This window comes from Condylura cristata, unplaced genomic scaffold (genome assembly GCF_000260355.1).
Source record: "Condylura cristata isolate star-nosed mole 26May11 unplaced genomic scaffold, ConCri1.0 scaffold00029, whole genome shotgun sequence".
In the NCBI taxonomy this organism is placed as follows: Eukaryota; Metazoa; Chordata; class Mammalia; order Eulipotyphla; family Talpidae; genus Condylura; species Condylura cristata.
This window is the reverse complement of record NW_004567130.1, coordinates 18984113-18997590: the sequence shown is the minus strand read 5'-3', so window position 1 is coordinate 18997590 and position 13478 is coordinate 18984113. Positions and strand designations below refer to the sequence as shown.

At 52.6% G+C, this 13478-nt stretch overlaps 1 protein-coding gene across 1 annotated transcript in view; it reads right to left on the bottom strand.

Annotated features, from left to right (window-relative positions):
- Window positions 1–3508, bottom strand: part of ACTN2 (actinin, alpha 2) — a 28667-nt gene extending 25159 nt beyond the window's left edge. The window contains exons 1-3 of the mRNA XM_012730854.1: window positions 3394–3508; window positions 2427–2546; window positions 1657–1743 (exon numbers count right to left, since the gene is read on the bottom strand). Of these exons, the coding sequence (XP_012586308.1) occupies window positions 1657–1743; window positions 2427–2546; window positions 3394–3418 (232 nt within the window). The 5' untranslated portion in view covers window positions 3419–3508. The remainder of the gene's footprint in view (window positions 1–1656; window positions 1744–2426; window positions 2547–3393) is intronic.
- Between the last annotated feature and the right edge of the window lie 9970 nt (window positions 3509–13478).

Below are 13478 nucleotides of genomic sequence, written 5' to 3'. Positions count from 1 at the left end.
CTTGGGCCAGAGCACCCCAGTCCTGCTTGGGCCAGAGCACCCCAGTCCTGCTTGGGCCAGCGCACCCCAGTCCTGCTTGGGCCAGAGCACCCCAGTCCTTCTTGGGCAGAAGGCGCCAGCCAAGACTGAGCAAGTGGGGAGCGCTACCATGGGTACATTACCGTGGGGTGCGCTACTGTGGGGTGCGTGACTGTGGGGTACACGACTGTGGGGTGCGCGACCATGGGGTTCGTGACCGTGGGGTGGCTCTGAGAGCAGTGTGGGCGGAAGATCCCCCGCACTTTCACCAGCACCAGCAGCTTCAGGACTGACTGCAGAATTAGATTCTTCTCTCCCGGGCCCAGGCCCCTTCCCACAGACAGGGGCCATTCAAGGCTGGGCCTGAAGGTGCATCACCTGCTCTGACCCCCACTCTCCCCTTCACAGGTCCCCCCAACAAGCCCTTTGCACGAGCTCAGGATTCAGTGTTTGTGCCCCCCCCCACATCGCACGCTGAGCCCCGCCGCCAGTGATGTCACTCTGAGGAGGCGCCTGCTGAGCCCAGGCCCTGGGCAGCGTGGACAGCAGAACCTGCTGCAGGACCTGAACAGCACCGAGTGGTCTCATCCGCACAACAGCAGAGCCCTGCCACAGAAGAACAGGTGCGAGCCCCTCAGCCGGGCTGAAGCCTGATGGGAGCCTTTGTCACTCCTGTGCCCAGTTGGTGGCGCTTCACTGCGGTTAGCTCGTCCCCTGAGTTTCGGGGACACGCGAGGCCCCGCTGCTGGAAGGCAGAGATGGAGGTGGGAAGGAGACTCAGGGCAAGGCCGGAGGGCGTCAGGGCATGCTGCAACTGCAGGGAAGTTGGGGCTCTTGACGGCGGGTTGATGACTAGTGAAAATCACTTCACAAGCCCGGCGCCAGAAGGGCCTTGGCGCAGACGGCCGGAGCTACGAGCGACACCCGCACATCCGCCTGGTTCCCGGCTGGGCCGCAGGCTGGGGAGGCTCACGGGGCGCTCAGACGTCCCACAGAGCACCCTGCAGCTACCCATGGTGTGACGTGAGGTCTAAACAGGTGACGTTCTCGTTTCGAGTGTCAGCCTGACACTTCTGGAAAGAGCTGAACATACCAAACTATTAAGAAAGGCAGTGGGGTAAAAAACTAAAGGTTTTTGTCTCCAGCGCAGAGCCAAGGATTAATGTGCTACTGCATGCAGTCACAGAAGAGTGTGCGACAGGAGAGACTTGTGGGAGAAAAAAGAGAGGAAGCGAGCAGGGGGGAAGGGGGGGTAGCCGGAGAGAAAGATGGGAGAGGGGAGCGGGAGGCAGGAAAGAAACACGTCAAATTCAGTCGTCAGATTATTTTGCACCAGAAAAAAACTTGGTTTCTGCAGTGAGCCTGCCAGTAGAATGAGCCATAAAGAAACTCGGAAAGTTCTGATTTTAAAAAACGACTTCTGCTCCGAACATGCGTTCTTTGCTCCCAAAGGGTTCGCCCAGGAAGGCACCTTGCGGGGTCCCCCCACGCCCGTGAAGACCCAGGGCCGCCCAGGGTCACAGCTCTCCTGCGCGGCCTCCAGGCGGGCTGTGAGGCTCACACGCTCTACCCGGGTCTTCATTTACGAGCTCAGTGTCTGGATCACTGCAAGTGTCTCCCTGCCCCCACGACTTTTACCTTCAACTGAAATATCCTGAATGGCGAAGCGGAGGATGATGGTCCAGATCATGCCCAGCGTCATTTTCACGTTGCCATCAACAATTTCTGTAGGTGAGAAGAGGCAAGTTGGCGTGAGCACGGCGTAGTCAGCGCCTTCCTTTATCCTACAAGCCGCACGTCTTCGATGACGTTGGACTTCAGAGCTACTACCGGCAGCCGACGCGAGGGGAGCAGGCGTCCGCGCCAAGCGTGCCATGCAACTCGGCATCAGCGTGGGATTCGAAGCCAGCTGTCCGCAGGGTGGGTGAGTAGTAAGCACGAAGCATGCTCCTTGCACAGATACAGCCACTGCACGCAGAGCAGGGATTTCCGAAGGGTGACGAGTGGGTGAGCTCAGATTCCAGATCAGCAAATGCTGAGGGCAGACTCGCCTTCACCCTGACCCTACTTTTACCGCATCCAGCTGGCATTAAGGAACTCAGCTGCGTATTACAGAGGCAGGTGGTCTCGGCCCCCGCCCGCCCCCGGGCCACCGACCCCCACAGAGAATAAAGAGCCCACGTCTTTCCTATAACTAGCCCCAGCCAAGACTGGTTGGGAGGCTAGGCTCTTCCTCACGCTTGTGTCTGCTCGAAGAAGACTGCGTTGTACTTGATTATCTTTACAGACAATTCTAGGGCGTGTGGCACAAGGCACAGGGCGTGGTGGAGCAGGGGGCCGGGGAGAACCACACAGCTGCAGCCCGACCCCCACCCCTGTGCCTGGCAGGGTCCCCGCCCCTCGCTTACCCTCGGCCCCGATGGACACCAGCTTGACACCCTTGCTGGCGATGTAATCCAGGGCTTTGTTGACATTAGCAATTTTGTGGAATCGCATTTTTCCCCGGTCAGGTTTCGGCAGCCTCTCCCCTGTCAGGTGAAAACAGAATAGTGTGGACACAGAGAAGGTGACCCCCGGCTGCAGAGCTAAGACGTCGGCGTTCAGAGTCCTGAATGTGGTTTCCTTAAGCAGAAATAGTCCTGTTGGGTGAACCCCTGGCTTCTTTAGCCAGACGGCGTCGCGATTAGGTGGGCCAGCGAGGGCTCACGCCTTAAGGCCACCTGCTGTCCGAATCTGCTGGCACAGCCCATGTGGCCAGTGGGCCACTCAGAAATGAGCAAAGAGAGACACCGGCGGGCGTCCCTGGACCACGCCGAGCCGCTGACAAGCTTAGAAGTGCCGGGCCTGGTTCGAGGCAGCGGTGGCTGCCGGGACCCCTCAGATGCTGCCTGCTTTTCTGTGGCCAGGGGAGACTCAGTAACACCCTCCCCAGTCACGCTTCTTCAGGGGAGCCAAGCTCCAGCCCGAGTTTAAACCAGACACCCGAAACGCAGGCAACACAGAGCACCTCTGGGGGTGAACTGTGGTCTCGCCAGTATCTAAGACACTGTTGCCTTCTTGCTGTGTTTGTATGAAAGGTGATTTCCGGGATACACACAAGCTAGACCAAGAACGGAAAAGCGGGTGCTGGGCAGTGGGGTACGCATGTCATGTTTTCCGTCTCGTTTTGTTCTGAGATGGGTTACCAATTACCCATCATTTTAGTGAGTCGACTTTAAACAGCATTGACTCTTTTAGAGCAGAAACATGACTTCAGGCAGAAGGTCCTGTTAGACTCCTCTTTGCCAATAACACGTTCTAGCCTCACCTCTAAAGCAGCGCCAACCTGGAGTGCAGAGCCAGAGTCTAAGACCTAGGGAAGAGCGTAAGACGAACCTGAGATGACTTCCAAAAGCAGCATGAGCTTAAGGCCATTCCTGAAGTCCTCCTCGATGTTCTCAATCTGGGTGCCAGCTTTCCTGAGATGGGAGTTACACCAGGCGGTGAAAGTCTGCAACAAGAACCAGACTCGGCTTAGCAAGGCCTCGTCAGCAGTCACGCTCCACACAGACAACATCGCTCACATTCTGCGCAACTGAGAGGTTGGAATATCCTGGATTCTCTAGAGAAAACAGATTTTTTTTTTTTGAGGTGGCATTAGTTTATGTCACGGTTTGGGCCTCTGATGTGCAGACTGTCACCTCAGCATGCCCACCGCCAAATGTCCAGTTCCCACTGCCCGTCCTCTTCCCTGCCCCCCCTTCCCGCCTGGAAACCTCCACTCTGGTATTAGCGTCAAAGGTTTGGTTTTCTTGTTTCATTGATCTGTTTGCTTTTTGCTTCACGGCATTCAACAAATGTCTGAAATCACTTGGCCTTTGTCTTTCTCCTTCTGACTTCCCTCACTACATGCAACATGGCCCATGCACGTGGTCCCACGTGACAGGGCGCCATCAAGGCTAAGGAGTGCGGTACGTGCTCCGTGCCGTCCTCGTCCAGCCGTCGTTCTCCAGAGCAGCTGAAGTGCAAGTGCCCTGCAGGGCCCGGAGCTCACATCTCTCCGAGCGGTACGTTCACTTTCACTGGGTCAATACCCAGAAGCGGGAGAGCTGGATCAAGGGCGGTGCTGCTTTAGATTTTGAGGAACCGCCACGCTCTTTCCCATGGCTGCTGACGTACAGCCCCGCGAACTTGTTTCTCCACATCCGCAACAACGGTAGTTTCTCCTCCACTTTCTGAGCATAGCCCAGTCTCACGCTGGTCTCGATTCGTAGTTGCCTCCTATCGTCACGCGTCTCCCGGGCCACCTGCTTTGGTGAAATGCCTCTTCAGCTCCTCGGCCAGTTCTTGAATCGGTTGTTTGTTGTTGTTAAGTTGTACAAATTGTTTATATAGTGGGCATTAACCGTTGTCTGGCATGGTTTGCAAATGCCACCCCCCCTCGTGGGCCGCCTTTTCATTTCATCAAGTGTCCTTCGTGGTACAGAAGGTCTTTAGTGTGACGCGCTTCTGTTCTGTCTTATCTTTTGCCTTTGCTTTTGGAGACAAATCCACAAAGACATCAGTGACACCAATGTCAAAGAACTTACGACCTTTGTTTTCTTCTGTATATTTTATGGTTTCAGGCCTTAGAGTTTTTAATCCATTGGGGGGTTGTTGGTTTGCCTTTTTTAGAAAGATTTATTTGCTCATGCTTATGAGGCCTGGGTGCAGGAGTGCGGGGACTCACCCGGGAGAGCAGGCAGCAGAAGAGGCGGCTGGGCCAAAGCGCACAGCGGAGAGCCCGCCGGGGGGGGGGGGGGGGGGGAGGGCAGGGGGCTGCCGCCATAGCTATTCCTAGGTATTTTATTCTTTCTGCTGCGATCAGATGAAACTGTTGTCATCATTTCTCCTTCTGCTACTCCATTGCTGGAGCACAGAAATGTGACGTATTGTTGTATACTGACTCTGCAGCCGGCAACCTCATTTATGGCACGTCACAGCCTTCGGCCGAGCCCTTAGGGATTCCTATATAGAGCCGGTCGCCTGCATATGGTGATAATTTTATTTACTTCTTTCTGGTTTAGAAACCTGTTCTTTCTTTGTCCTGGTCAAGACTCTTAGTTATAGAGGGGTGGAAAGCAGATAGAACTTGCTGGAGAGAATGATTTGAAGCCCAAAGACATGATTTCAACAGAATCTTAGCTTTAGATCAATTCCATACAGCAACTTGAGGACCTCCTGCCCCCCGTGAGGAAAGCTGCCACATGAACAGCCATACCCTCGACTTCTGAGACCCCTTACTCTGAAGGAAAGTCGGACTGGGTTAGAATGTGCTTATTTCTCCTCACACAACAAAATTAAGCCTGCTTGCAGAATGGGTGACTAACGTTTAAAGACTGTTGAAAACATCTTACTCTAGAGCAGAGGTAGGTGGTCTTGTGCCGTAGAAGGAGACGAGAGGAGGGACCCACAGTCCACTAATTACCTACAATTACTTTATCTGGGATGAACAACAGCTTTAAGCTAGTAACTAAATCAATTTTTAAAATTGGCAGTATAGTCAATCATTTTTGTAAAAAATAATAATAGTAATGACTCCCTACTGCCATACTGCAGGCCCTGGACTTCAGAGACAATTAGATGCCGCTCTGCGTGGCAGGGTTCACTGTCCCGCCATGCTGCAGCTTGCTAGAGTGATCGTCAGCGGAATGGTGGATATATACTAAGGAGCTCTGGAGTTATTCTGTTTATTTTTCAAACTCTTTTAACTTGGCTTTCACTTGTGCACTATTTCCTGCCAAAGCCAGATTAGAAATATTTCTGGCAGCTGCTGGGTAAGAATGCAAACTGTCCCCTTGTGTCACAACAGCTGAGAGGCTCAGGAACAAAATGCCGGCGCACCGCACCGGACGGAGACACACGAGTAGGGTCTGTGCTCCTGAGGAGAGAACGCTCCCCTCAAAACACAGGCTGCTTCTTAGTCAGAGTACCAGAAGACACTGCTTCCACAAAGATGCTTTCCCTGGCGGTACGGAGCATTTTAAAAGCTGAGTAAGTCACTTATTTCAAGAAATGATGAACACTAAATTGAGACGATTCCTCCCAAAACACACTTAAACGCTAGTCAAGTCTAAACAGAAGAGAGCATCTACGCCACCACCCAGTCATCGTGGTAGCCGCGCGCCACTCACAGCTATTGAAAAGCAAAGGGAGTCGTTGAACGTGTGTTTATTTTTGTGTGGTGACACTGGTTTAGGGGACGGACTTGGCCTACGGGTGGACATTTCCAGATAAATGAGTCCTTAAGGTAAAATGAAAGTACAGTTTTTTTACTTAGAATACTGAGACCAATAATATACCTAACTGTTCAGGAAAGGCACAAGACAATAACAGGTTGGGAGTTGTTAGAACGGATGAAAGAAAAAAATTACATAAAATATGTATAGGGTTATTTTTTTGGCCCTCCCTGGTGGCGCAGCGGGTTACAGCGCAGCACTAAGAAGCTAAAGCCACTGCAGCATGAGTTCGATCCCCACCCCGGAGGTGACCCACAGGGTGCGGCAGACCTCTCCTGACCCGCCCGCTGCTCCCCTCAGCAGTGGACTTCAATGATCTGCCTGTTCTGCTCCGCGCTCTGTCTCCGTGATTCCTCTCACCGCCCCTGCACCTCTAGTCTATACCTCAGTTCTATATGCACAGAAAAATTCATCTTTTAAAAAATACGTGTAGAGTTATTTTTATTTAGGATGTACTTAAAATGGACAAAGGTTGCAAGTGCCAACTACCTCACCGTATCGCCATGTCCTGTAAGTCCCTTCATGAGACACTGTCACAGGAAGTCCTGGGCTAGCCCCAAAGCTGCTCACGAAATCAGTCCGGCTTCCTGACTCCTCCACGCAATCCCAGGGGAGTCGTCTGCTGCTGCCTTATTACAGGTAAACATACAATGAAGGCAGCCTATCAGGAGACATTATTCAGTAGTGCATGGCCAGGGAATGAGTTTAATCTGAAGATCAGTTTGTTTGGTTCAGCCTAATGAAGTTTCCCCCATCTTTACTAGCGTTCCTAAAGCCAGCTGAGGTGATGATGACCCCACTCACATGTGGAAAGAGGCACCCAGCAGCTCTCTGGTAGGAGCCTGCAGAGGAGCCCTGTGCACTCTGAAAGGGACGTTCAGGCCTGGTGAGGATGTTTCATTTTCGCCTAGTTACAGTTGGAACTACTGCGGCCCACAGAGGCTGTTCCTCTGCATGTCCCATTGTCCTCTGTAAAAAGCTTCCTGGAGGGAAAAGCAACAGCAGCAAAGCCCTACACATTTGACCTAAAGCCTCTGCGGATTCCCTTGCTGTTTGACAGCAACATGCACCCAAGGTCCAAGGGGACTAAACTTTGGGGAACGGAAATGGAAGCAGGCCCCTGACTCAAGCCAGATTACCAGGCTCGATGCCCTTCCGTAATGGAAACAGTGTTCTGTGACCAGACAAGACCGTCAAGGCAGAAGGTCGACGTCTCCCTTGGCCATGTTCTGCGGCACCAAGGAAACTTAAACCCCAGGGCTCACAAGAAGCAGGTCCATCGCCCGGTTGCTGACTCGGGGGATTCGCTGAAAGGCTGAGCCTGCCTGAGTGAAGTCAGGGGCTTCTGGACACTTCCAGCTCCTACGAGGTTCCGGATGGGTTTTCACTGGCCCTGGACATGGTCAGACAAGACGTGGCCACATATCAGGAGGTGAGTTGTATAGCTGCAGACCAGGGAGTGAGTAAGGGCCAATGGCCATGGGCCCCTCCCCCATGCCCACTCTCCCTCAGGGCGGCACACGGTCTAATCCAACCGGATTTACCCAGGGGACGAAGCTGCACACCAGGCACTGAGCAGAGTTGTTCCTAGGAACCCACAGGCTGCTTATGTCAGGTCACCGTACCCCACCCACCACTCAACTCAGAAGCAACTCTCACATGGATGCTCTCTAGCCTCTTCTCTTACTTGCAGATCAAGCCTTCCTCCGCCTCATCCATGGAGAACAGTCATTCCCTGCTCCTCTACAGCAGGTGACCAATACAAAGGTCTCTGGCACCTTGCAAGTGGGCGCATAAAACATGTTCTCAGCCGTGCAAAGAGAACAAGATGGAAAACCCCTTGACTATCTCCAGGAAGGGCAGGCTGATGCTTTTACTTCCTAGCAGACTCCAGAGTCACTCAGGACAAACCTGACAGGAAGAAGGCTCAGGTCGCAGAGAGCAGAGGCAGAGATGCAGTGGCAGCAACGGGACAATCAGCATCTGTTCCCCAAATGTGAGCAGTCACGGGCCGAGAGCTCTGGGCAGGACGATACCAGAGACTGGCTTCCTGCCTGAGGGCCTCTCGGTCAGAGCGGGTGCTCGGAGAGGGCAGTGGGCACAGGAGCAGGCTGGGAGCGAGGCAGCTCCCAGGACTGCTGGCGCCAGGTTCTCAGGCCACACACCTGAAGCTGACACAGACCTCAGCATCTCCCCTCTGGGACAGTCCTGCACAGCACCTGGAGGCCCAGAGAAGGTCCCTCAGCGTGGCGGTCGAGGAAAACTCTACTTGAAGGTGATTCCCAGAAATGTCTGTTAGCAAGAACTGTCAGCCCCATCCAGTGGCAGAAGAAGTCAGTTGTTTCTCATGCAAAGCCCCTAGAAGGCAGAATGCTGCCTTCTCAGAGCTCAAGTCCATGATAATCAGCAGCACAAACTTCCCAGAGAAAGCACCTGTGTCCACTGAAGTGCTGAGGTAAGCTTATGCTACGCCTCTGAGTCTGGCTTCTTTGCGTTGTTAAGCCCATCCACGGAACAGCCTCCACGGTAAAGGCCGCTCTAGGGAACGGCGGAACGCTCACTTGGCTCCGTTTGAATTAAACAAGAAACCACGGGTTACGTAAACCGTTTTCATATTTACAAAGTTCACATCTCAAATGAAGAACAGTGGGGAAAAGTGTATTGGAAAAATAAATTCGCAGGAAAAGTTTACATGTCTACCTACGAGACTGCTATTACCTGACTACACAGATACACAGAAGTATCCAGCTGAGTGGACACCGTTCTCTGCATGGGGGCCGCTTCGCCCTTCAGTTCACTCTTTCCTCACACAACCCTCAAGCAATCACACCTGGACATCAGCAACAAAACACCAGGTAAGACAACGAGCGTTTTCTGAGCTTCTACGGCAAAACCGGCGTCGTGCAACAACGAGACGCAACAAGCAGAACAGGTACAAAGATCGACGAAGCTGTCGGTGCACAGATCCAAAGCTGGACGACAGAACGTTTAACTGCATTTATACTTTTTTAATGTTTTCCCACCTCTCCTACTAATCTTCCGTTCCTTCTCTTTTACTAGCTGAAGTGACATTGATCGTGGCATTATCTAAGCTCCAGGTGTTCACTGCTACGGCGTGACATGTCTCTATGGCGCCGGCTTCACTGCTCGCAAAGTCCCAGTCAGCGGCTGCTCTGTCAGCAGCCGGTTCCGGGCTTGGGCCGGCTCCTCGAGCCCACTGGATTTACCACTTCACTTCCTCCCAGTGAAAATATTGACAGCAGACATCTATCAAATGCCTGTAAGCTTTTTAAACCAGCTTTTGACTTTAACAGCAATTACATAAAATAGGAACTTCAGATGACATTTCCTGGGATTTTCTGAACGAGGTGGCACAGGTTAGTAAGGCTCGGGGGCTGGGCCGGGCCTTCAGCGGGAGCGGTGTGTGGCGGGCGTGGGGGGCGGGGGGGAGCTGGTCTGAGGGGGGGTGCCGACAGGAAACTTTCGCTTCCAGGGCCTCCCTGGGGGGCGCGGGGTGAAGGCCTCAGAGCATCAAGCTATGGTTAGCAGCCCCCTCCCGTCTCCCTGCGGCCCCCTCAGCAGTGGGTCTCAGTGGATCTGCCTGCTCTGCTCCCCACTCTGTCTCAGGCAGACCCTCTCCCCGCCCGCACCTCTGGTCTGCACCCCAGTTCGTGCGTGCATAAACAAAAATAAATCCTTAAAAAAGGACTTTTAGACTGTAAACCCAGCAATCACAGAGCAGCACCGCCTGTCAGTGAAACCAGTTCGGGAAACTGTCAGTGTGTTTAAGCTTTTCAGTTTGCATGTCACGTCTTCCCTCAAGAGTGAAATGTCAAAAGCTGCATGTCAGTCCCTGGGCTGCTTCCCGTGGGTGGAACAGAGCCCGGGTAGGCGGGGCTGTCGCTTCCAGGAGGCTGGGGGGGCCCGAGGTCACGGTCAGACTGAGACTATTTCTGCCTTTGCCCTCTCGTAGTTATTTGTCCTTCAAGTCCTGATGCTTCCCTGCTAGGGAAAAAAGACAAAAAGATGACGTATAAGTAAGCCCAGAGGCTAACATCCGGGAAAGAAATAGGAAGCCACCGTGAACACCACCCCCGCGCTGCCCTGGACACCACCCGCACTCCGCTGGGGCTGGGCTGGGCCGGAGCAGCCGTTCGCTGCTCTGCCACCAGCAGGCGCTCGCATGCCGTGTTCTGCCTCACAGGCTCCCGCTGCCAGGATTCCTGCTCACAAGGGTCTCTGAACACACCTGAAGGGTGAAGGGGCTCTGAGCCTCCCCAATGTCCACACACAAGAACTGGGGTACAGGTCAGAGGTGTGGGGGTGAGAGGACACCCCAGAGACAGAGCGGGGAGCAGAACAGGCGGATGGACTGAAACCCACTGCTGAGGGAAGCCGCAGGGAGACAGGAGGGTCTGCTGCGCCCTGGGGTCCCGCCCTGGCCGGGGATCGAACTGGCGCTGCGGTGGCTTTGGACAGCTTCATAGTGCTGCGCTTAACGCACCATCCACAGAGAGGGCCTCAGTCACCTTGTAAAACACTGCAGAGGCGCGCCTGTGGGCCTTCAGCACCCAGCGAGTTCTCCAACTGAGAAGTCCTGCACGCAGTGACTGACCGCTCAGCATGCTCAACATCCAGTAATCATCTGAGCTTGAAAGACTTCAAGCTGCGGGGTGCCGAATGCCCGCCCACCCCCACTCACCTCCCAGCTGCCCCAGCAGCCTTCAACGATGTTAAGGCACAGCAGGGAGCAGGGAAGTAGGGTGCGTTCATTCTGTGGTCCCAAGGCGCAGCTACCGCGCACACTGTCTGGAAGTCACCTGGGCCCCAGGCTTTTGTAACCGACATAACCAGCATCTCACCACACAGCGTGCAGACCTTTACCTTTCTGCCCGCTAATCTTGGCTCCGTCTCCAAGATCCTGCTGCATACCCAGGCTCTCGCGGCCCCGTTCGCCATCCCTGAGAGACAGCCACCCCAACATTGGACACCTGGCTCCGACCAGCCGGGTGACCACAGTGGGCAAGTCCAGTCACCCCCTGCGGCAAGTTCTTCCCAGATCAATTGACTAGTGACCTAATCCGTGAACTGGCTGTGAGGGGGATGGAGTCAAAGAGACCAGAAAATATTTCGCAAACATCAGTGTGGTAGAAAACGCCAAAGAACAAGTCAGTGCAGACAACTCAAGAAGACTGAGAGCCTGGACATTAAGTTGAAAGAGATTTAGGTTATTTTATAGAAAAGTCAAGGTAGGCGACTGTCATGATGAAGTTCAGTCCTCTCGAGCACAAAGGTAATCCAGTATCTAAGCACAAATGCATTTTTGCTCAGTGCCTTTCATAGACGGTGGCAGTACACTGAAAAGGGGTGCAAGGAAAGAAGGTTTGGGAGCCAGGCTCCAGAACGACACCAGCGCTTATACTTTCCTGATTTATCACAGAACAAAGGTCATCATTAGCATAACTAACTTCCTCAAGGTACAAGGTATTCCGAACAGTAGTTTTGCAGATGGGGGTGAAACGATTTTGCTAGCAATTTTTTTTTAAAGCGTTATTCCTATGGGGCAATTAATTTAATGGAAAAGATTCAAATCAGGATTTAGTTTAGACTATGCCAGACACAGAGAGCCTTCACATGACCTCCGGGGTAAAGGCAAATCCCAGGACAATCCAGCGTAAAGGTGAAGGTCACACCAGTTTTGCTCATGTGTGCATGCCTGCAAGCATACACACATGATGAGCCAGGCTCCAGGAGTGACACAGCAGCCACAGCTTGTCTAACTCGCCTTGTACACCCAAAGAACCCGGAACCCAGGTCCACACCTGTATCCACGTATACAGAGGCAGTCACCTACTCAACATTGTTCAAGAGTTCGAGTTTGAGCTGGAACTATTACAATCACAAATTGGAACATCAACCGTACCGGATTACAGAGTCTGGGATCACAAGCTTTCTGAAATATGGGTCCAGGGAGATCCAAAAATACAAATTTAACTGCTCAGTCTTTTCCCCTGTTCATTCATGCCAACCGATTCTGCCTGCAAGCAGGTAGCGAGCAACTTGGGGGTGATACTCCCCTCAACTCCTGTGAGTCCTCTGGTTGGCCTACTAATTAATAAACCAACAAGCCAGATCAGCAAGGGAATAGCCAATTTAATTTCATGTGCAAAATAACCTGCTCGTATGGTTTTTACACAAAGAAGCAAAACATCTGCGAAGAACAGACAGGACAAAGAAATTCCTGAGCGTTCTGGTTTGGACAACTCACTGAGTGACCTAAGTAGGGCTTGTTTACACAGCTTCCCACTCCTGTCTCTGCCGATAAGGGGTCTCTACGTCTGTGAGGGTGGGTGCCTTTCACACAGACTCGTCTCCTGCCTTACAGGGAATAGCAGAGTCAGAGAAAATTCCTGCTTTTAGGAGAAATGGAGAGTCGGGGTCTCCTTCACTTGCCGACTACTTAATTAATCTAGTGACCAACTTGGCACTTGGCACGTCCTCAGGCATCGTGACCTAAGATCCGACACGGGACTCAGATCTCTTTCTGTGCACTGTTAGAAAACCTAACACTCTCAAATTAAGGGAAAGAGAACCCACAAATAACACCAAGTGGGATAATCCCGTGACAGCGCCTTAAGGACTGGCAGGGAAGAGAGGAAATGCTCTCAGATGTAGCTATTGCGTGGTACCCCGGAACCCTCTAAATCACCGAGAAGCTGGGGTCTTGACCACAGACACCAAGTATCTGTCTGTTGAGTGAGACCTAATTTGGTAGGCTCACAAGGGCAGATCACAGAAGACAGCTCTCAGGCTTTGTTTTTGTTTTAAATGGAAAAGATAGGAAAGACTTCGAGTTAGCAATGTGTATCTGCTCAAGATCCAGGTTCTGAAAAGGTGTTATGATGTCAAACTTAACCACAAGTCTTGAAATGCTAAAAAAAAAAAAAAAAAGAAGAAAAATAAGAAAGAAAAGAAAAGACACGGTGCTCTAGGCCTCCCCCAAGGAAACACCTTGTACAAGCAACGGACAACTTGACTGAAAGTTCTAAAAACAGAACTGAATTTTCGGCATCAGCCACCAGGTGGGTAAGGCTCCCTTCCGCTCAGTTCCTGGGCTGTGCAGAATACCTAAAGACAAGCTCTGAAACTACCAAACGGGGCGGGGGTGACCTTTTGGGTTTTCGACGAAGAAGTGGAGCCCAG